General features: G+C 52.0%; 1 protein-coding gene across 4 annotated transcripts in view; it reads left to right on the top strand.

Moving 5' to 3' along the window:
• The window catches only part of ATP2A3 (ATPase sarcoplasmic/endoplasmic reticulum Ca2+ transporting 3), a 49951-nt gene extending 38363 nt beyond the window's left edge, over positions 1–11588 (top strand). The window contains exons 19-22 of one of the 4 annotated variants that reach the window (XM_050321921.1): positions 289–406; positions 1051–1199; positions 3097–3169; positions 7077–11588. In XM_050321921.1, coding sequence (XP_050177878.1) covers positions 289–406; positions 1051–1199; positions 3097–3169; positions 7077–7100 — 364 coding nt within the window. In that variant the 3' untranslated portion in view covers positions 7101–11588. The remainder of the gene's footprint in view (positions 1–288; positions 407–1050; positions 1200–3096; positions 3170–7076) is intronic. The other 3 variants (XM_050321920.1, XM_050321922.1, XM_050321923.1) reach the window with 3 other exon arrangements.
• The last annotated feature ends 3611 nt before the right edge of the window (positions 11589–15199 follow it).

Genomic DNA, 15199 nt, shown 5'->3' with positions numbered 1-15199 from the left:
TTTTCCATAATCAAACTCCTCCAAGGCAGCTGCTGCTGCTGATAGCAGTGGAGGAAGGACTGGATCCACACTCATTAGTGATTTGGTCATTAGTGATCGGTCCTAATCCACAAAGGCTGGTTGTGTTGGGTGTTCAGATGGAATTTGCAGCAAAGCCTGAAGCTGAGCAGTGTGGAATACAGGGATGCAGCATGTGGCCCTGCACCTTGGAGTGGAATGGAGCTCCCAGCTTGGGCAGGTGTGGGAGCAGGAGGTCACTGGGGCTGACGCTGTCCCTGTGCCTTGCAGTGTCTCTGAGAACCAGTCGCTGCTGCGGATGCCGCCGTGGCTCAACATCTGGCTGCTGGGGGCCATCATCATGTCCATGGCTCTGCACTTCCTCATCCTCTACGTCAAGCCCATGCCTGTGAGTGCCCTCTGCCACCTCCGCCCCCTGCCCAGAGGGATCCTGTGGGCAAGGACATCCCTGGGGCAATCTGTGGGTCTGGAAGCTTTTTGGGAGCATTGTCCCCAAAAGGTGCCCTCAGGTCCAGGTCCTGTGACTCAACCCAGCTTGGGAACCAGGAGTCACCCTGCCATTACCTAAGTCAGAAGCTCTCCTTACGGGCAGTGCAAAGGGTTGTTGGTATCTCCAGAAGGTGGTTCAGCCCCTTGTGGTGTGATCTCCTCCCTTTGCAGTCCAAGGCTGGTGGTGCCTCAGTTAATGCCCAAGGTGCTAAAGGTGAAGTGTGTCTCTGTGCCCAGGTGACATTGTCCCTTGTCCCCTGCTAAGCACCTGTGAGCACACAAACACACAGTCCTGGCTCGGCCTCACTTTCTCCATCTGCAGGAGAGGGGAAGGACATAACTTTTGACTCATCTTGTCCAAGAGCCACTTGGGGATCACGACAGACCTCAAAGAAATCCTGTTCTTTGGGCTGTCGGGATCCTCCCTCCTTGCACCTGGGACGACCCTTTCTCAACCTGTGCCATCAGGCAACATGCCCCTTAAAACAACAAAACATCCCCCCTCCTCCCCTCCTGACACGTCCAATCCCTTCCACCTTGCAGCTCATCTTCCAGGTGACCCCCCTGAGCTGGCCGCAGTGGGTGGTTGTGCTGAAGATCTCCCTGCCCGTCATCCTGCTGGACGAAGGACTCAAGTACCTTTCCCGCAACCACCTGGACGGTGAGCACGGGCTGCGCCACCCTGGCTTTAGGTTTGCTCCATGGGGCTTTGCCTGGGGGTCACGGTGGCTTTGGGGACACCTCGCTCACCTCCTCTGCTCGTGTGATGTCTGCACCTCTGTGCCCACCCTGCTTTTCCTCCTACCCAATTCCTTCCCAGTGCCACGCCTGGCAGAGCGGTTGGTGCTCACACTTGCTTGAAATGCTCCCTTGGGAGCTGGAGCACCAGGTAAACTTGCCAAGGATTGTTTATCCAGCTCCTCTCGAACCTCCAGGAACTGGATCCCTTCACTTATAAAGTAAAATAAATCAAACCCTGGTTTCTAACAGGATGCCTTTCTTTTTTCTCTCAAGTTTTCCACCCCTCTCTGTCCATCCTTGTCTTGTCTTGGCTGCCTCTGTGCTAAGATCAACTGAGAGCTGAACACCTTATAAAGTGGTTTTAATGGGGCTGCCCTTGGCCGGCACCGCTCAGGATCTGCCCCGTGGCACACACAGAGGAGAAGCAGTTCCTGTGACACCGGGGCAGAGATTCCCCTGTGCTCCTGGGCTCTGTGCTGTAAATCACAGCAGGACTTTAGGCAGCCCTCCAAAGAGATGATATCATCTTTCCTTTCATTTCTTGAAAAAAAACAAACCAAACCAACCACTTGCTGTGGGGGATATCTCAGTGCTGAGTTAAACCTGCAGGTTTTCCCAGCAGTGGCTGCGGGCCCAGGGCTGCCTGGTGGTGCTGTGCCTGCCACGGGCTGTCCCCTGTCCAGGAAAACATTTTTTGGGCTGTGCTTGCCCTGACAGTGATAGCAGGGAGAAGAAGGGCAGGAAAGACACCATATTTGCCTGGGGAAGCTCTGGGGGCAGATGAACAATCTCAGTGTGGGGACTGGATGTCCTTCCACAGCATCACCTTGCTCAAACCTTTTTTCACCCTTAAGGCAACTGGTGTCCTATCAACCCCCACCTTTTACCTTCCCCCTGTAATAAGGATCCAGGAAAACTCTGCAAAGCCACTCTTGCCTTTCAGGGCTGAAGGCAGGTCTGGCCAGGCCTGTCAGGGAGTTGTAGCAGCTCTGTTTGGTTTCTCATGGAGCAGAACCCTGCAAAAAGCTGGAAATATGGGACAGGAAATTATTGCAAGCAAGAAATGATCCCAGACTGGCTGCCTTCCCCATTGATGAGTCCTGGTGTGGCATGGTGCTCATGTCAGCCTTCCTTTCTGCCTTGAGCTGATGCATAAACACAGTGATTGCTCAAACAGAGGTGCAGGGGCTCCTGCTTTTACAGACCAGATAGAAATTGGTTCTAGCTTATTTTTATTTAATTGTTGTTTCTCTCACCAGACACCCAGGTCTGTTTTATCCCACAATTACAAGCCTGTAGCAACAATTCCATGGTGTGGCACCTGGCTGGGGTGTAGGAGAGCTGGTTGATTCCTGCCTGCTTTGCATGCCATGCATGCCCTCAGTCTTCACGTCACCATCTGTGATCTGGGGACGAGTCTGTCTTTCTCCCACACTTCATATTTCTCTATAAAATCTCGGCACTGTTGGAGGAAGGGCTTTTCTTTGGCTCTGTCCGTGCAGCTCTGAGCACAGCGAGGTTCCTGGTAGGCATGTGATCCTCCCAAGTGCCACCCTGCCAGCTCAGAGTGTTTCCTCCCAGCGTGCTGGTTCCTCTGAGCTGCCCTCATGCCCACGGTCAGGATGCTGCCGATGCTCACGGGTTTGCTCTGTGCCTCACCCAGCCAGGGTTTCCCCTGCAGTTACTCAATCTCAGCTGTGGGCCAAAATCACGCTTAAATCGTCGGATTTGAAAGAAGTAATTGAAATTCTTCATCTTCCTAATTCCTCTGGGCTTTGAAAAGCAAAGGGTAAAAAACCTCCAAAAGCCACTTTTACGTGTGGTCTTGTGATTTTTTTTTTTTACCAGGCATTCTCAGGACAGTAAGACCCGAGTGCAGCGGGGAGCACCAGTTGAAAACCTGCGAGACTCCAGAGCAAGGGTTGGCTTCCTACATGTCTCATCCCTGAATGCAGTATCCCTGTGCTTCCTACAAATCCTTGCTCGTGTGTGGTGGGGACCTGCTTGGAATGTGTCTGGGTGAACGTGGCTTAGAAAACCAGCCAGTAACAGAGCCCAGGGACCCTGTACCCAGACAGGATCCCCTTTCCCACAGTGGCCTCTGTGTTTTGCTTCAAAATAAGGTCTAAAAAGCCTGTGAAGTAGCTTTTTGATGGCAGTTTTGGCCAGGGGCCAGGCTACTGCTTGATCTCTGCGAGGCAGCGCTTGGGGATGGTCTCCAGCCTGGGACCTTCTGAGGGATGGCCAAGGGTGCTCAGCTGAGGAGTGCAAATGTATAGCTGTGAGCAGAATGTATATCCTGCTGATTCAGGTTTTGTGTGGAAAAGTTTCTCCTTTTGATGAGATTTAGATAAGTTGTGTTTCCATTACGCTGGATTTTCCTCGTCCTTGAAGTGGCCGAAAGCTGAGACTCTTCAGCTTTCACAGTGGTCTCAGTGCTGTACATTCCTCTCCCCATCACCCTGGTCATGTCCAGCCTTTGATCTCACATGCTTTGCATGTCTGGCTGCCCTCTTCCCCTCCTGCCCTCCCTCTGAGGTTTCTGCTGTCTCAGTTTTGGGAGGCGATGGGAGTGTGAGAGCAAGTGAGTGTGCACAGCTGAGCTGGGCTGGCTTGGTGGGAGCTGCAGATGTTCTGGTCAGGAACATGGAGGGTCTGTCACACAGATACACACTGGCAGGCTCACAGAGGCTGACCACCCTCAAGTACCTCTTGCTCTGGTATCTTTAATATTTTCCATGCTCTATGCATTGAAGTGTTTGTTCTTTCTGAATCCTGTGGCATGCAGGGGGATGGTTTCCAGGCATCCGTGCCAAGACCTTGCAGAAATCTCTTTTCTGAGTGGTTCTCAAAAGGTACCAAATGTAGAGAGGACACTGAGATAACCCTGCTGCTCCTGTAGCTCTGTGCACCCTCACCCCACTGCTGAGGCCACACTGCTCCCCTCCTGCACCGTCCCTGGGCCTGCTCATCTTCACCGTCTTGAACCAAACCCATCAGAGCTGGTGGCGTTGCCACTGTGGTTGTTTTCAGCACATGAAGCATCAGGCTGTGCCTGGGTGCTCGAGCATCACCATTTCCCACCTGTGCTGTGATAAAAGCAGGGGCAAATCATGGAGCAGGTGCTTTTTGCAACACGACTACGCACCTGCCCCAACAGCAGCAGCATCACTAAAAATCGGGAGTTTTGATGCCCAGGAGTTGACTTTGGTGTGTTTTGTGGCACAGTGGCATTTATGCAGCCATTTGTCCTTGCACCTAGTGAGCACAGAAGCCCCTGGGGTGATTTTGCAGGAGCTGCAAGTGATGACTGCCCTGCTTGGGTCTCTGTTCCCTCCCTGCTGGGCAGCACAGTGCCCCACAGCCTGCATCCCAAAACCCACCAGCAGCAGTGAAATAGAGCTGCTCACCCTCATCTTCCTTAGTGCACCAGGGGATGAAGGAACCCCCTGACACTCCCCCAGGAGCAGAGGGGCTGCTGCCTGCCCGTGTTCCCTGCAGAGGAGGCAGCATCCCTCTCCCTGGCGCGGCCGAGCCGGGAGCGAGCGCTGCGCCCGTGGCCTGCCCTTGTAGGGTAATCTCTGCCTGGAGCTACCTTGGCTGGGCGCTGGCAGAGGAATGTGTCCCCAGGGGCCAAGTCGCTCCCTTGAGCTGTGGGATGCTCTGCAGGAGAGCAGCGCTGCACCTTTCAGTGCTGGAATCTCTGCTGGAATCTCTGGCAGCTCTGCTGCCTTGCTCTTTGGTTTTATTTCCCCCTCTCTCCTGTTTTATTGTGTGTGGCAGTGTGCCGTGCTTTAGAGATGGAAGAGCAGAGGGAAGCTGACAGCGCTGCTGCCCCAGGATGGGAAAGGGATAGGAAAAGGATTTCCCTTTTAGTTTTCTCCTGGGGTTTGGGCTCTCGGATGAAGCTGGGGGTGCCCTGGTGCGATGGATGAAAGGTGCAGTTTTCAGATCTACAAGGGCTGTTGGTGTTTCCTTTGGTGGAGGAAGTGATCCAGGCTGGCAGCTGGAGCCTGCATCCCTCCAGCAGCACCTTCTACGGGAACCTGTTAAGAGGAAAGTCAGAAGCAATAAGGAAAAACCTCCACAAAAGCCTCAGCTGTGCTGGGGGGAGTAGATCTTGCAGAAGCTGAGCTTGTGTTGTCCAGTTGCTGGTTTGCAGGTGTTGAAGGGCTGTGACTCCCCTGGGAGGTTTGGTTGTGAGGTAGGATCCAGATGGATCACCACTGCTCCATTATTCATCATTCCTGCAAACAGGTCCTGCATCCCCCTGCTCCTGTCACCAGTGTGAGGGGAGGACAGACAGACACTGGCATGCAGGGACCTGCATCCTCCCAAAGCCGAGTGGGAGCCAGACCCCCAGCTGTGGCAGAGCTCATGGAAACACCTGACTCGCTCTGTGCCAGGATTGTGTTATTTAGAGGCCTGAGAGTAGCATTTTGAAGAGCATCCACCGTGGGTAAACACTGCAGCCATGTCCCTTCCCTGTCCCTGTCTGTCCCATGTGTGGTGTGTCACCTGGTGGGGACTGTTCAGCTGCTGGAGCTGCTGAAGGGACACCCCTGAAATGGGGAGGAGATGAATTCTGATCATTGCAATGAGATTTAATGCAGTGCAGTCACCAGCATCCCTGCTGTGCACCGAAGCCCACGGTGCAGGGGTTCTCTGGAGGTGTGGGGGTCACCCACAGGGATGCTGCCATTGCAGCAAACCATTCTATCTTAGTGCAGCTGGGCTGGGCTCTCCAGCCAGCACTGCAGAAAGTTTTGGCAGAAGTTGCAGAAAGGCTTTTTCCCTCTCTCTCTCCCCTGTTATTTATTAATTCCCCTGGAAGCTTGTCGGCACCAGGGTTGGCAGCGGGCGCGGAGCTCGGGGTAACCCCGGGCAGGACCCCTATTTATCAAGAGCACAGTAACAGCAGTCCCCTGTGAGATGTGTTTGGTGATATGTGCGGCGATGAAAGAGAGAGAAATGCAGCTGAAAGATTCCTGATAAGTGATTTCTTAGGAAGTGCTGCTTGTGGGTGGGTTTTTTTAAGAAACAAAACCTGTTTCTGGGCAGACTGAGCTGCCCAGGGCTGGAGGGCAGCTGCTGCCTCGGGGGGTCAGGGACACTCCTGTCAACTGCTTGAAAATTGAGGATCTGGTTGATGTGAGTCAAGCTCTGGCAGGGATTTTGAGGCTGCTCACATGGAGTTCAAGCTGAATACTGTAGCTTTCCTTCAGGCCATGTGTTGCCTGTTACCTTCCATGTCCAACCCCATCCATCTGGAGGGAGGGAGAAGGGAGGAGGCAGCCCTGGGGCTGGAACGGTGGCTGTGATGAGCAGGTTGGTCCTTGCTCATTGTTCTATGTGTACTGTTTGTAAGTGGTGTCAGCCCATGGAGCAGCATCCACATATATCTGGCTGTGGCAGGGACAGGGCTCTGGAATGGCTGATGGGATGCAGTGACTTTCCTTTCTCTCTGAGTCACTGCCTTTCCCAGGGTCATGCCTCATTAGGAGCAGTAGCAAGGCATCCTGCCTGCTCATCTTCCCACTGTTCCTGTGCCTGCATGGCTCTGCCTCATCCCTTTTTCCTGCCTCCTGCAGGCTGAGTGTGCTAAGCCCTTCCTCACCCAGGGACCGGCATCCTCCTCCTCCTCACACAGCCTGAGCTGCCGTGGCTGCAGTAGGATCATCTCTGTGCAGACAGGATCCCAGGTCCCTTTCTGGGATCATCCAAGAGCTGCCACTCTTGATGACAAAACCAGGGAACTGATTTGCTTTGAACCCTCACCGATGCTTTTCCTTCTCTTTTTCTTTTTTTTTTTTTTTGCTTCGTTTCAGGAGAAGAGGACAAGAAGTGAATGACACGAAGGCAACGCTCCGAACTAAAGGATCCCTCACTTGTAACTCGGACTGAAGTCTTGCATGTGTGACCATCACTAGAAGCCAGCGGGACATGCATGTGTCCGACTATCAGACAAATGCGGGTGAATCGTCGAAAAGAAAAATACCGATTTTGTTCTGTTTCGTAGCTTTCTTTTTCCTGTACATACGAGTGCAATTACTTGACAGCTGGCGGTGGGTTTGGGGATGGAGCTGTGTGGACCTGGGTCGTTGCAGCGTGGTTCCTTGGGGATTTGTTCCTGCCAAAATTTGAGATCCTCTTTCCGGTTCTCGCCCTCGCCGGGTGAGCTCAGGCAGGGCGTCCTTCGTGGAGGGGGGGATCGGGATTTTAGGTGACACGCCGAGCACAGACGGGAGGCTGCATCCCCCAAGGGGATGGGGTGGATGAGGGCAGCTTCTGGGGCCAGGAAGGGCTTGGCAGGGGGTGAGGGCAGGGAGAGAGGTGAGGGGGCCGTGTGTTGGGGTCACTGACCCTTGATGATTTCATCACTGCTGCTCCGCTGGCCGCTCCGGTGGGAATACCTTCCGAGTGTGCCTGACGGTGGTGTGGATCTCACAGACGTGTGTTTGTACATTGAGATCGGGTGCCTGTGGTGGAAGGCAAAGTTCTCCCTATTTATCATGCTGTCCTGTTTGATCCCTGCGTTGTGGAAAGCCCAGCACCTTCTCAGGCTCATCCAACACCAAAGCATGAGGAAGCCTTGTCTGTCCTTCTCCATCCCACATCTTCTGAGATCCCATCTGCACTATATGAACCACCCTCCTCCCAGTAGGGGCAGCCATGCAAAGCAAAGCATGGGGACACCCACCTTTGCAGTCCTCACATCCACCACTCCCTCCTGGTCACACTTTCTTCCCTCAGTGGATTTTTAACTACTTCCCTAGAAGGAGTAGAGCTTAAGTCTTTAGGAGTGTGTCCATGACTTCTTGTCCTCTGCTTTGGAGAACATCTCTGTCTTGCACGGGGCATCCTTGCCGAGGGATCACGATGGGAATGAATGTATGCTTGTACATAACGTGGTCTTTCTCCGTGGGTGGTGTTTGTTGTGGCATCCCTTTTTGTAAGGCACCGAGTTTATTTTGCCCTCTTGGGATTTTTCCGCAGCAGGAGCGAGACCGGCTGCAGTGAGGGTTGGTAGATCAGGAGGGGATTTGGGATGCAGGAAATTGATCTGTCTCCATTGAACCACATCAGCTGAGAAGCTGACAGTGGGTGGTTTCTTCTCCAGCTCTCCAAATCCTCCCTCCTGTTTTCCTCGTGGTCCCCTGGGATCCATCCTGGTGATATTTAATTAGCCAGAGCCTGCATCTTTCCTTTCTCTTACATTCCAGCAACAGCACTAGAGCCAGGGTTTGGGGTAGCATTTTGCTCCTTTGCTGTCGGGTTTTTATTTCTCCTTTTTGCCTCTTGAAAGCTTCCAGCACTTTTCTGTTCCACCTGGGCAAGAGCTACTCTTCTTCTGTACAGTAGGTGCCAAATATCATCCCTCCTTTCTTTTCTCCATCACCAGCATTGAAGATGAGCAGAGCCCCCAGACCAATGGGAATGTACAGAATTGTTATACTACTGAGCTGATTTATTGTACAGAAAACCTTGCATGAAATGTTGTTACTGTATTTAATATATAATGTATTCAAGGAATTTTAATATGGAGCTCTTTAAAAAGATCTTTATAGATACTCTGTGGTTAGAAGATTGTTGCTGATTTTTTTTTTAATCTTATTATACTTTGTCTTGAAGAAGTTTTATTTTTCAAATGTGTTCTGTCTAATTGATTTAATTAGTTGATCCCATGGGACAACCAATTCCTCTGCAAAGATTTTCACCGTGGATGAGGTTCCCCCTGGTGCAGAGGACCAGGGTATGACCCAGGTACTGCTCAAGCCTTCAAAATAAGGCTTCAGTAAGACTAGTGCTGTAGACATGTGATTTGCCCTTCCCCAAAAAGGTGGATTTCACCTTATTTTAATACACAATAGAATTGTTTAGGTTGGAAAAGAAGTCCAAGATGATTGAGTCCAGTTCCGTCTCTCCGTGCAGAAAAATAACCAGTGGGAATTTAATCCAGTACCAGCTCGGGGACATCAGAGGAAACAGCTTCTGTGTTTCCCTGAGGCTGAAAATCAGTTTGGGAGAGTCTGGTCTGGATTCAGAGGCCAGACTGGATTCAGAGTGTCCCAGCCCTGTTGGGAGGGTCCAGCAAAGCCTTCAGCTGCCCGATGGCATCTTCCTGGGACACTGTGCCCACAGGAACCTGCTTGGCCCATCCACTGCACCTCCTGAGTTGACACTGTTTTCCCTGGACTTGAGGTGCGCTGGGGGGTTATTTATTTTACCCAAATTTGTGTATGATTTGTGTGTGGAGGAGTTTGTGGTGTAAAAGCCTGGGCAGTGTCAGTCTGTTCGTGCAGTTGTTGGGTTCCAAGTGTGAGTTATCAAACCCTGAGCCTTCGAGGGCAGCAAACCAGAGCTGGGTCCCAGCAGCAACAAATTCCATTTGGTTTCTATTGTGAGCCTTCAGATCTACCTAGAAAATAGCACAGGTAACCTGCAGGAGTCCCCCTTGCTTGGAGGGACCATTTTGTCACATCCTTTCCCCTTCTGAATGGTTGAGCACATCTCTCTTCCCCCCCATCCTTTAATTACTTGGAATACAGGTTTCACTCCATTCTCTTTGATTGTTGAGGCTTGTCCTTCAAATATCTTAATGAATTAGAAAGATATCCATAGATGTAATTATTTTTTCCTTTATTCTTCAGTGAAGGGTTAGGATAAGTCACAGAGTAGTTATTTATTGCATGTGTGCCACCAGCAGCCTGCTGGGCTGGAGCACTGTTCTCGTGGAAACGTGGAGATCCTAAAGCCAAGACCATCCCTTTGGGATCAGGTGTTCGGTCTTACCAAGGCATCTGAATGTGCAATACAAGGGAGATGGGCACTGGGTGGCTGCTTTGCCAAGGAGTTTGTTTAAAAAAAAAGCAGCTTGGGGGCAAACCTCTGGGCTCCTTGCTTTTTTTGGCAACGGAGTTTAGGAATTATTTCCTTTTTAGTTTTACTTTGATGGTGCTGCCTGGCATATTCGAAGGCTTTAAATAACACTTGGGTCTTGCCAGCAGGACCTTTAGCATCGGTGGGCTGCTGTGGCAGACCCTCCACGAGGTGCAGGGCATAGGATGTGCTGGGAGGGCAGCATGGGATTGTCCATGAGCACTTTATACTCCTTCCTCAGGGGCCAGGCACCTGCTGGGGTACAGCCAAGGTGGGAGGGGAGGGTCCCGTGTCCCCGGGGGATCAGCTTTGGGCAGCGGCTGTGGAAAGTGTTTCATGCTGTTTTGGGATGTTGTGTCATTGTGGGCAGTTGCTGGATGAGCTCTTCCCCCTGTGGTGTGTGATCCCACGGGGAGGCAGGTTGGAAAAGGAAAAAGAGCAAAGTGCTGCACCCTGTGTTTTGTTTGTGTTGTGTGGCTGCCATGGGGCTCAGGGTCTGGCTGAGGTTTGGGATTTGTGTGTTGGAGGCTTTGGCACTGTGGAGATGCCGTGTGGGTGTTTCTGATGCCAAGGCTGGATGGTACCACCAGGCTCTGGAGAGGTCAGTAGGAGGGACAGGCTCTACTGGAGGGGACTTTGTTCCTGTAAGAACATCAAATCTGGGATGGAACCAGAGTTTCTGCTCACGGTGGGGATGGCAGAAGTAGCCAGAGGAGCAATAGGAAAACTCAGCATTAATTTTTGGTTCTTTTGTGCAGCAGGTTGATAGTGCTGCTCCCCAGGCAGGGTCCTGCCCCACCAAAAAGCCCTCAAATAATTTCTGTGCAGGGGCTCAGGCTGGGAGATGTTCATGAGGTTCAGTGGCATCACATCACTCCTGAACCTCAAACACACCAGAGTCCCCAGTACCAACTCCTAAGACTTGTTGTGAGTTTTGGACCATACCTGGCATGGCCATCACCTTCTATAAATGATGCCAGAGATTCAGGCCCACCTGTTTGTTTGGTTTTTTCCCCACTTCTGCAGTGGCATTTTCTGTCAGAGGAAACAGCGTGGACTCAGGTTTTTGGGACCAAGGAGAAGGCTTCACCCTGTGCAGAGCTGGGGTCAGGGTTTGCAGGGCTGCAGGGAGGAAAGGGACACACAGGGTAAATTGTGCTCCCTGGACCTGTCCTCGTGGTGCCATTCAGCTTTTGGTGTGGGTGGGGCATTAAATGAGCCAAAATCTGTGTGTGCCTGGAGCGGTGGGGCTGTGGGTACCTCCGGGGGTGTCTGAGCTGGCTCAATCCAGGCACTTGGGACCAAGAAGAGGGTGATCACTGCACTGCCAGGGGGTGCCCTCAGTGGCTTGGGTCTGGGAATATGTTGATTTTTTTTTTAATATGAGATGCCTGAACAGCCAAATCTAGAAATCTCTGAGTTCGTGCTTCGTAGCAAAAGATAAATCGTTATATCTTGGGGGAGGGGGGGAATGGGGGGGTGGGAGGGTGTTAACTGAGGGACAGAACTGCAAGAAATGAGGTTTCCTATTTTATTATATGAGAGATATTTTTCCACTAAATTACCACTTCCTAAATCGTGTCCTTTGTCTGACTGTAAATAGCCAGGTGTGCCGGGAAGACGTGGGAAGGCTCCTCGTGGTCACATCCATACAATCCACTCTGTTCACACAATATTGGGCTGATTTGTTTTATACTTAGAAAATTACAGAAATAAAAGAGATTTTACTGGATGACTCTTGGTTTTTTTTGTCTAGTTGTTGTTGTTGTTGTTGTTTTTACTACTTTTTTTTGCTTTTCTTGCCCTGTTTGTGGCTAATTTGGGGGACATTTGGGAGCCCATGGAGCTGTATGGGAGTGCCTGAGGGCATTTTTCATCCGTAAAAGGAGTTGTGCTCACCAGATCAGGATTTCTTGTGGGTTTTCAGAGGAGCCAAACTAGAAATGGAGCTGAGCTTGTGCCTGGCATGGGATGACAAAGGCAAAATGAACGGAGTGGCATGATGTGACTGTTGGGAATTTTTTAATTCACTCTTGGGGCACAAGAATACAAATAACAATGCTAATTTTGACCGTGTCCAGAATAGTCATCACCTTTTCTCCCCCAGCTGAGAGGGGAGGATTAAATAAGCCCTGCAATGACCTCCACAAGCAATAATTATGAAATAAATGATAATTAAGTAACTTGGCCTCCTCTGGGAGGATGGCACAGGGCTTGAGGCCGTGCATTCCCATCTCTGCATCACCCGGAGCTCTGCCCGTGGTGATGTTGTGAGTGGAAAATCCTGATGCAGCTGTGGATGGTGTTTTGGAGCAAATCTGTGTTCATGGCAACGTCCGCCCTTGGTGCGTTTTTGCCGGGATGTGGCCCCATGTGCCCCTTCCCAGTGCTGGGAGCAGGGGAAAGCTGCTGCAAACAGGGAAAGCCAAAGGCTCTGTAACCCACAGTGGGTCACAGAGAGGCACACGGGATACCCTGGCATGTGCTGGTTTTGGGAAAGGGCCATTGCTTGGCCTCCTCTTTCCAGATGTAGACCGTGTTCTTTCCAGTGTCGGAGTGTGAGGATCACCCCTGCCCGTGGCTGAACGTGACCCTCAATGGGCCCCCAGACCAGCCACCCCTGAGGGTGCAGTGCTGTCTCAGGACACAGCTGTGAAGGTAAAACCACCCCAAATTCCCCACCTGATGTTGCATTGGTCCCTAGACCCCTGGGGACCATCACCACTGGAGCCATGATTCAGAAAACAGGGATTACCCTCCCGAAAAAAACAAACCCAAGGGTCCCTGTACCCCGTGGCAGGTGTCAGCCATCCCATGGGATGTGCATCCACACTGCCAGCGGCCTCAACGGCCACAGGACCACTGAGGCCCTTTTCCCCCAGCATCTCGTGTTCGTGTTTGCTTTGGCGTTGGCTAAACCACCACTGAAGTATTTCCAGTTGTCACAGCAAGTGGGGGTGGAAATGCCACTTCTGAGGGGTGAGTACCTCCAAAAACATCTGCCTGTGCCGGGGCGTCGCAGCACGGGACAAGCACAGAGCAGAGCCAGCCCTGCTGGGAAGGAGCGAAGAAGGGTCAAGGACAAGTTAAAATTGGAAAGAAAACTGAACATGCTGTTTTGCAGGACCTTGCTTGCTCTCAATTTGCCAATTTTTTTTTCCACCCTCCCCTTCCCGTTGCCAGCGGGGCAGTGTCACCATCTCCCGTGGCTGGTGAGGGCAAGGGGTCAGTGCCAGCCAAAATTGTTGGGAAGAGCCACCAGCTCTCGGGGGCTCTTCTTGGCAGCCTCAGCCACAGCAGGTCCCCTTTGCACCCGCTGTCATATTTTAAATCTCCTTGCCTCTGTGTCACTCCTCCCCAGCCACAGATCTGAGCGTGCCGCACATTTTTGTGCTGAAATTCAGAGCTCTGTGCTGGACTCTGCCAAGCATGAGTCTGGGTTGTGTAATGAGCTTCATCTCTTATTTTTGGGTTTCCTATCCACCCCCCCGCCCTCCTCCCCCAAATAAGATTTTGGAAAAGCAACGTCTGAGAGCCCAGAAAGACCTGTCAGCTTTTATGCCTTCCACAGCTTTGTTTTTGTGGGTGTGGGTGGGGTTGATCCCCATGCAGAGGCTTTCAGAGTACCCTCTTTGTGTTCCAGCATCTCCTCCATCCTCTGTGTCTGTATCCCAGCTCAAAGCAAGGATGCACTCACATTTCCAGATGTCTCCCTTAAAAGTACCAGTTTTTTGCAGGGTGAGCCTCTTTAATGGGCAGGGGGAAGGAGCTGCTTTGGCAGCCGTGGATGGAGCCCCGTGCTGACCCTGTGCAGAACTGCCAGGGATACCCTCAGAGTGTCACCAGCCCTCATTGCCTTTGGCACCTGGCCCAGCTGGGGCTGGAGATGCTGGATGAGGCCAAGATTGGTGCTGAGGGATCAGTCAATGCCAGCTGAGCCAGGAGAGCATTTGGGCAATCGGGTGCTGGGGCTTTGCAACCCCGGACACAAACAGATTTTAGGACCTCATTTGCTGTAGCTGCTTCCATATTCCCCTGTGGTGGGCCGTGGAGCTTGATGGGCTCATTTTCTTTATCTCTACCTGGTTTCAGAATCAGAATCACCTAGTCTGGGGAGAAAGGAACCTTAAAGACCATCTTGTTCCAGCTCCCCTGCTGTGGGCAGGGACACCTTCACTGGACCAGGTTCTCAAAGCCTCATCCAACCTGGCCTCCAACACTTCCAGTTTTACCCTCTGTGTCCCTGTGTTGTCCCATTTGATCCCTTGTTTTCGTGCTGCTCAGGTCAAGCCTAGCTCAGCACTGGGCCCAGGGGAAGCCCATCCTCAGTGCCCAGAACCTGCTGTGGCCAAGCTCAAGCTGCTCCTCCAGCAGCAGCCGCGGTCTTTGCACCTCATCAGTCCAGGCAGAGCAACCCCAGGGCCTCCCGCCTGCTCTGCTTGGAAGTGGCCAAGAGATACAAAAGTTACTCAGAGGAAATGACTGTGGGTGCATTGACACCATCATACGAGTTTGTGTCTGTGGGAACCCGAGATAAACCAGCCCCGAGGTCCCTGCTGCGTGTGAGTGCCAGTGCAGCGGGTCACGGGACCCCCCAGGAGCTGCACTTTACGCAGTAGGCTGATCAAAACCTCTTCCCTCTAATTCTGTTTTTATTTTTCATTTAGGTGTTGCAGTTAAATATTTATTATCACGACAAACAGAAAACAAGCTCTGGCCTGGCATCAGGACAGCCCAGTTGCCTGCACCACTCCTGAAAGCATCACAGCCCTGTGACCTCAGCATCTCCAGGTTGGTAACTGTCCTGTCTGGGCAGGTAATTTAACAACTGAACAGCCCCAGCAGAGCACTGTCCCTCGATAACCAGGTGGCAGATGCAGGGAGGTGTGTTAGCTGGCACACCAACCACCTGGCACCACCAAGGCACCACTGCAGGGCCATGTAGGTGAGCAATGCCAGCCCAAACCTGCTGAATTTCCTGTTATAAAGTAACGTAAGAGTGGCGATCCCAGGGATGGTGTGGGCATGAGCAACGGGGACGTGCAAGCCCACGAGGGTTTGAACTGTGGGG

The sequence above is a fragment of the Myiozetetes cayanensis genome, unplaced genomic scaffold (genome assembly GCF_022539395.1).
Source record: "Myiozetetes cayanensis isolate MyiCay16 unplaced genomic scaffold, myiCay2020 scf27, whole genome shotgun sequence".
NCBI lineage: Eukaryota > Metazoa > Chordata > Aves > Passeriformes > Tyrannidae > Myiozetetes > Myiozetetes cayanensis.
The sequence above is the reverse complement of the archived record's forward strand: the minus strand, read 5'-3'. Positions and strand labels throughout refer to the sequence as shown.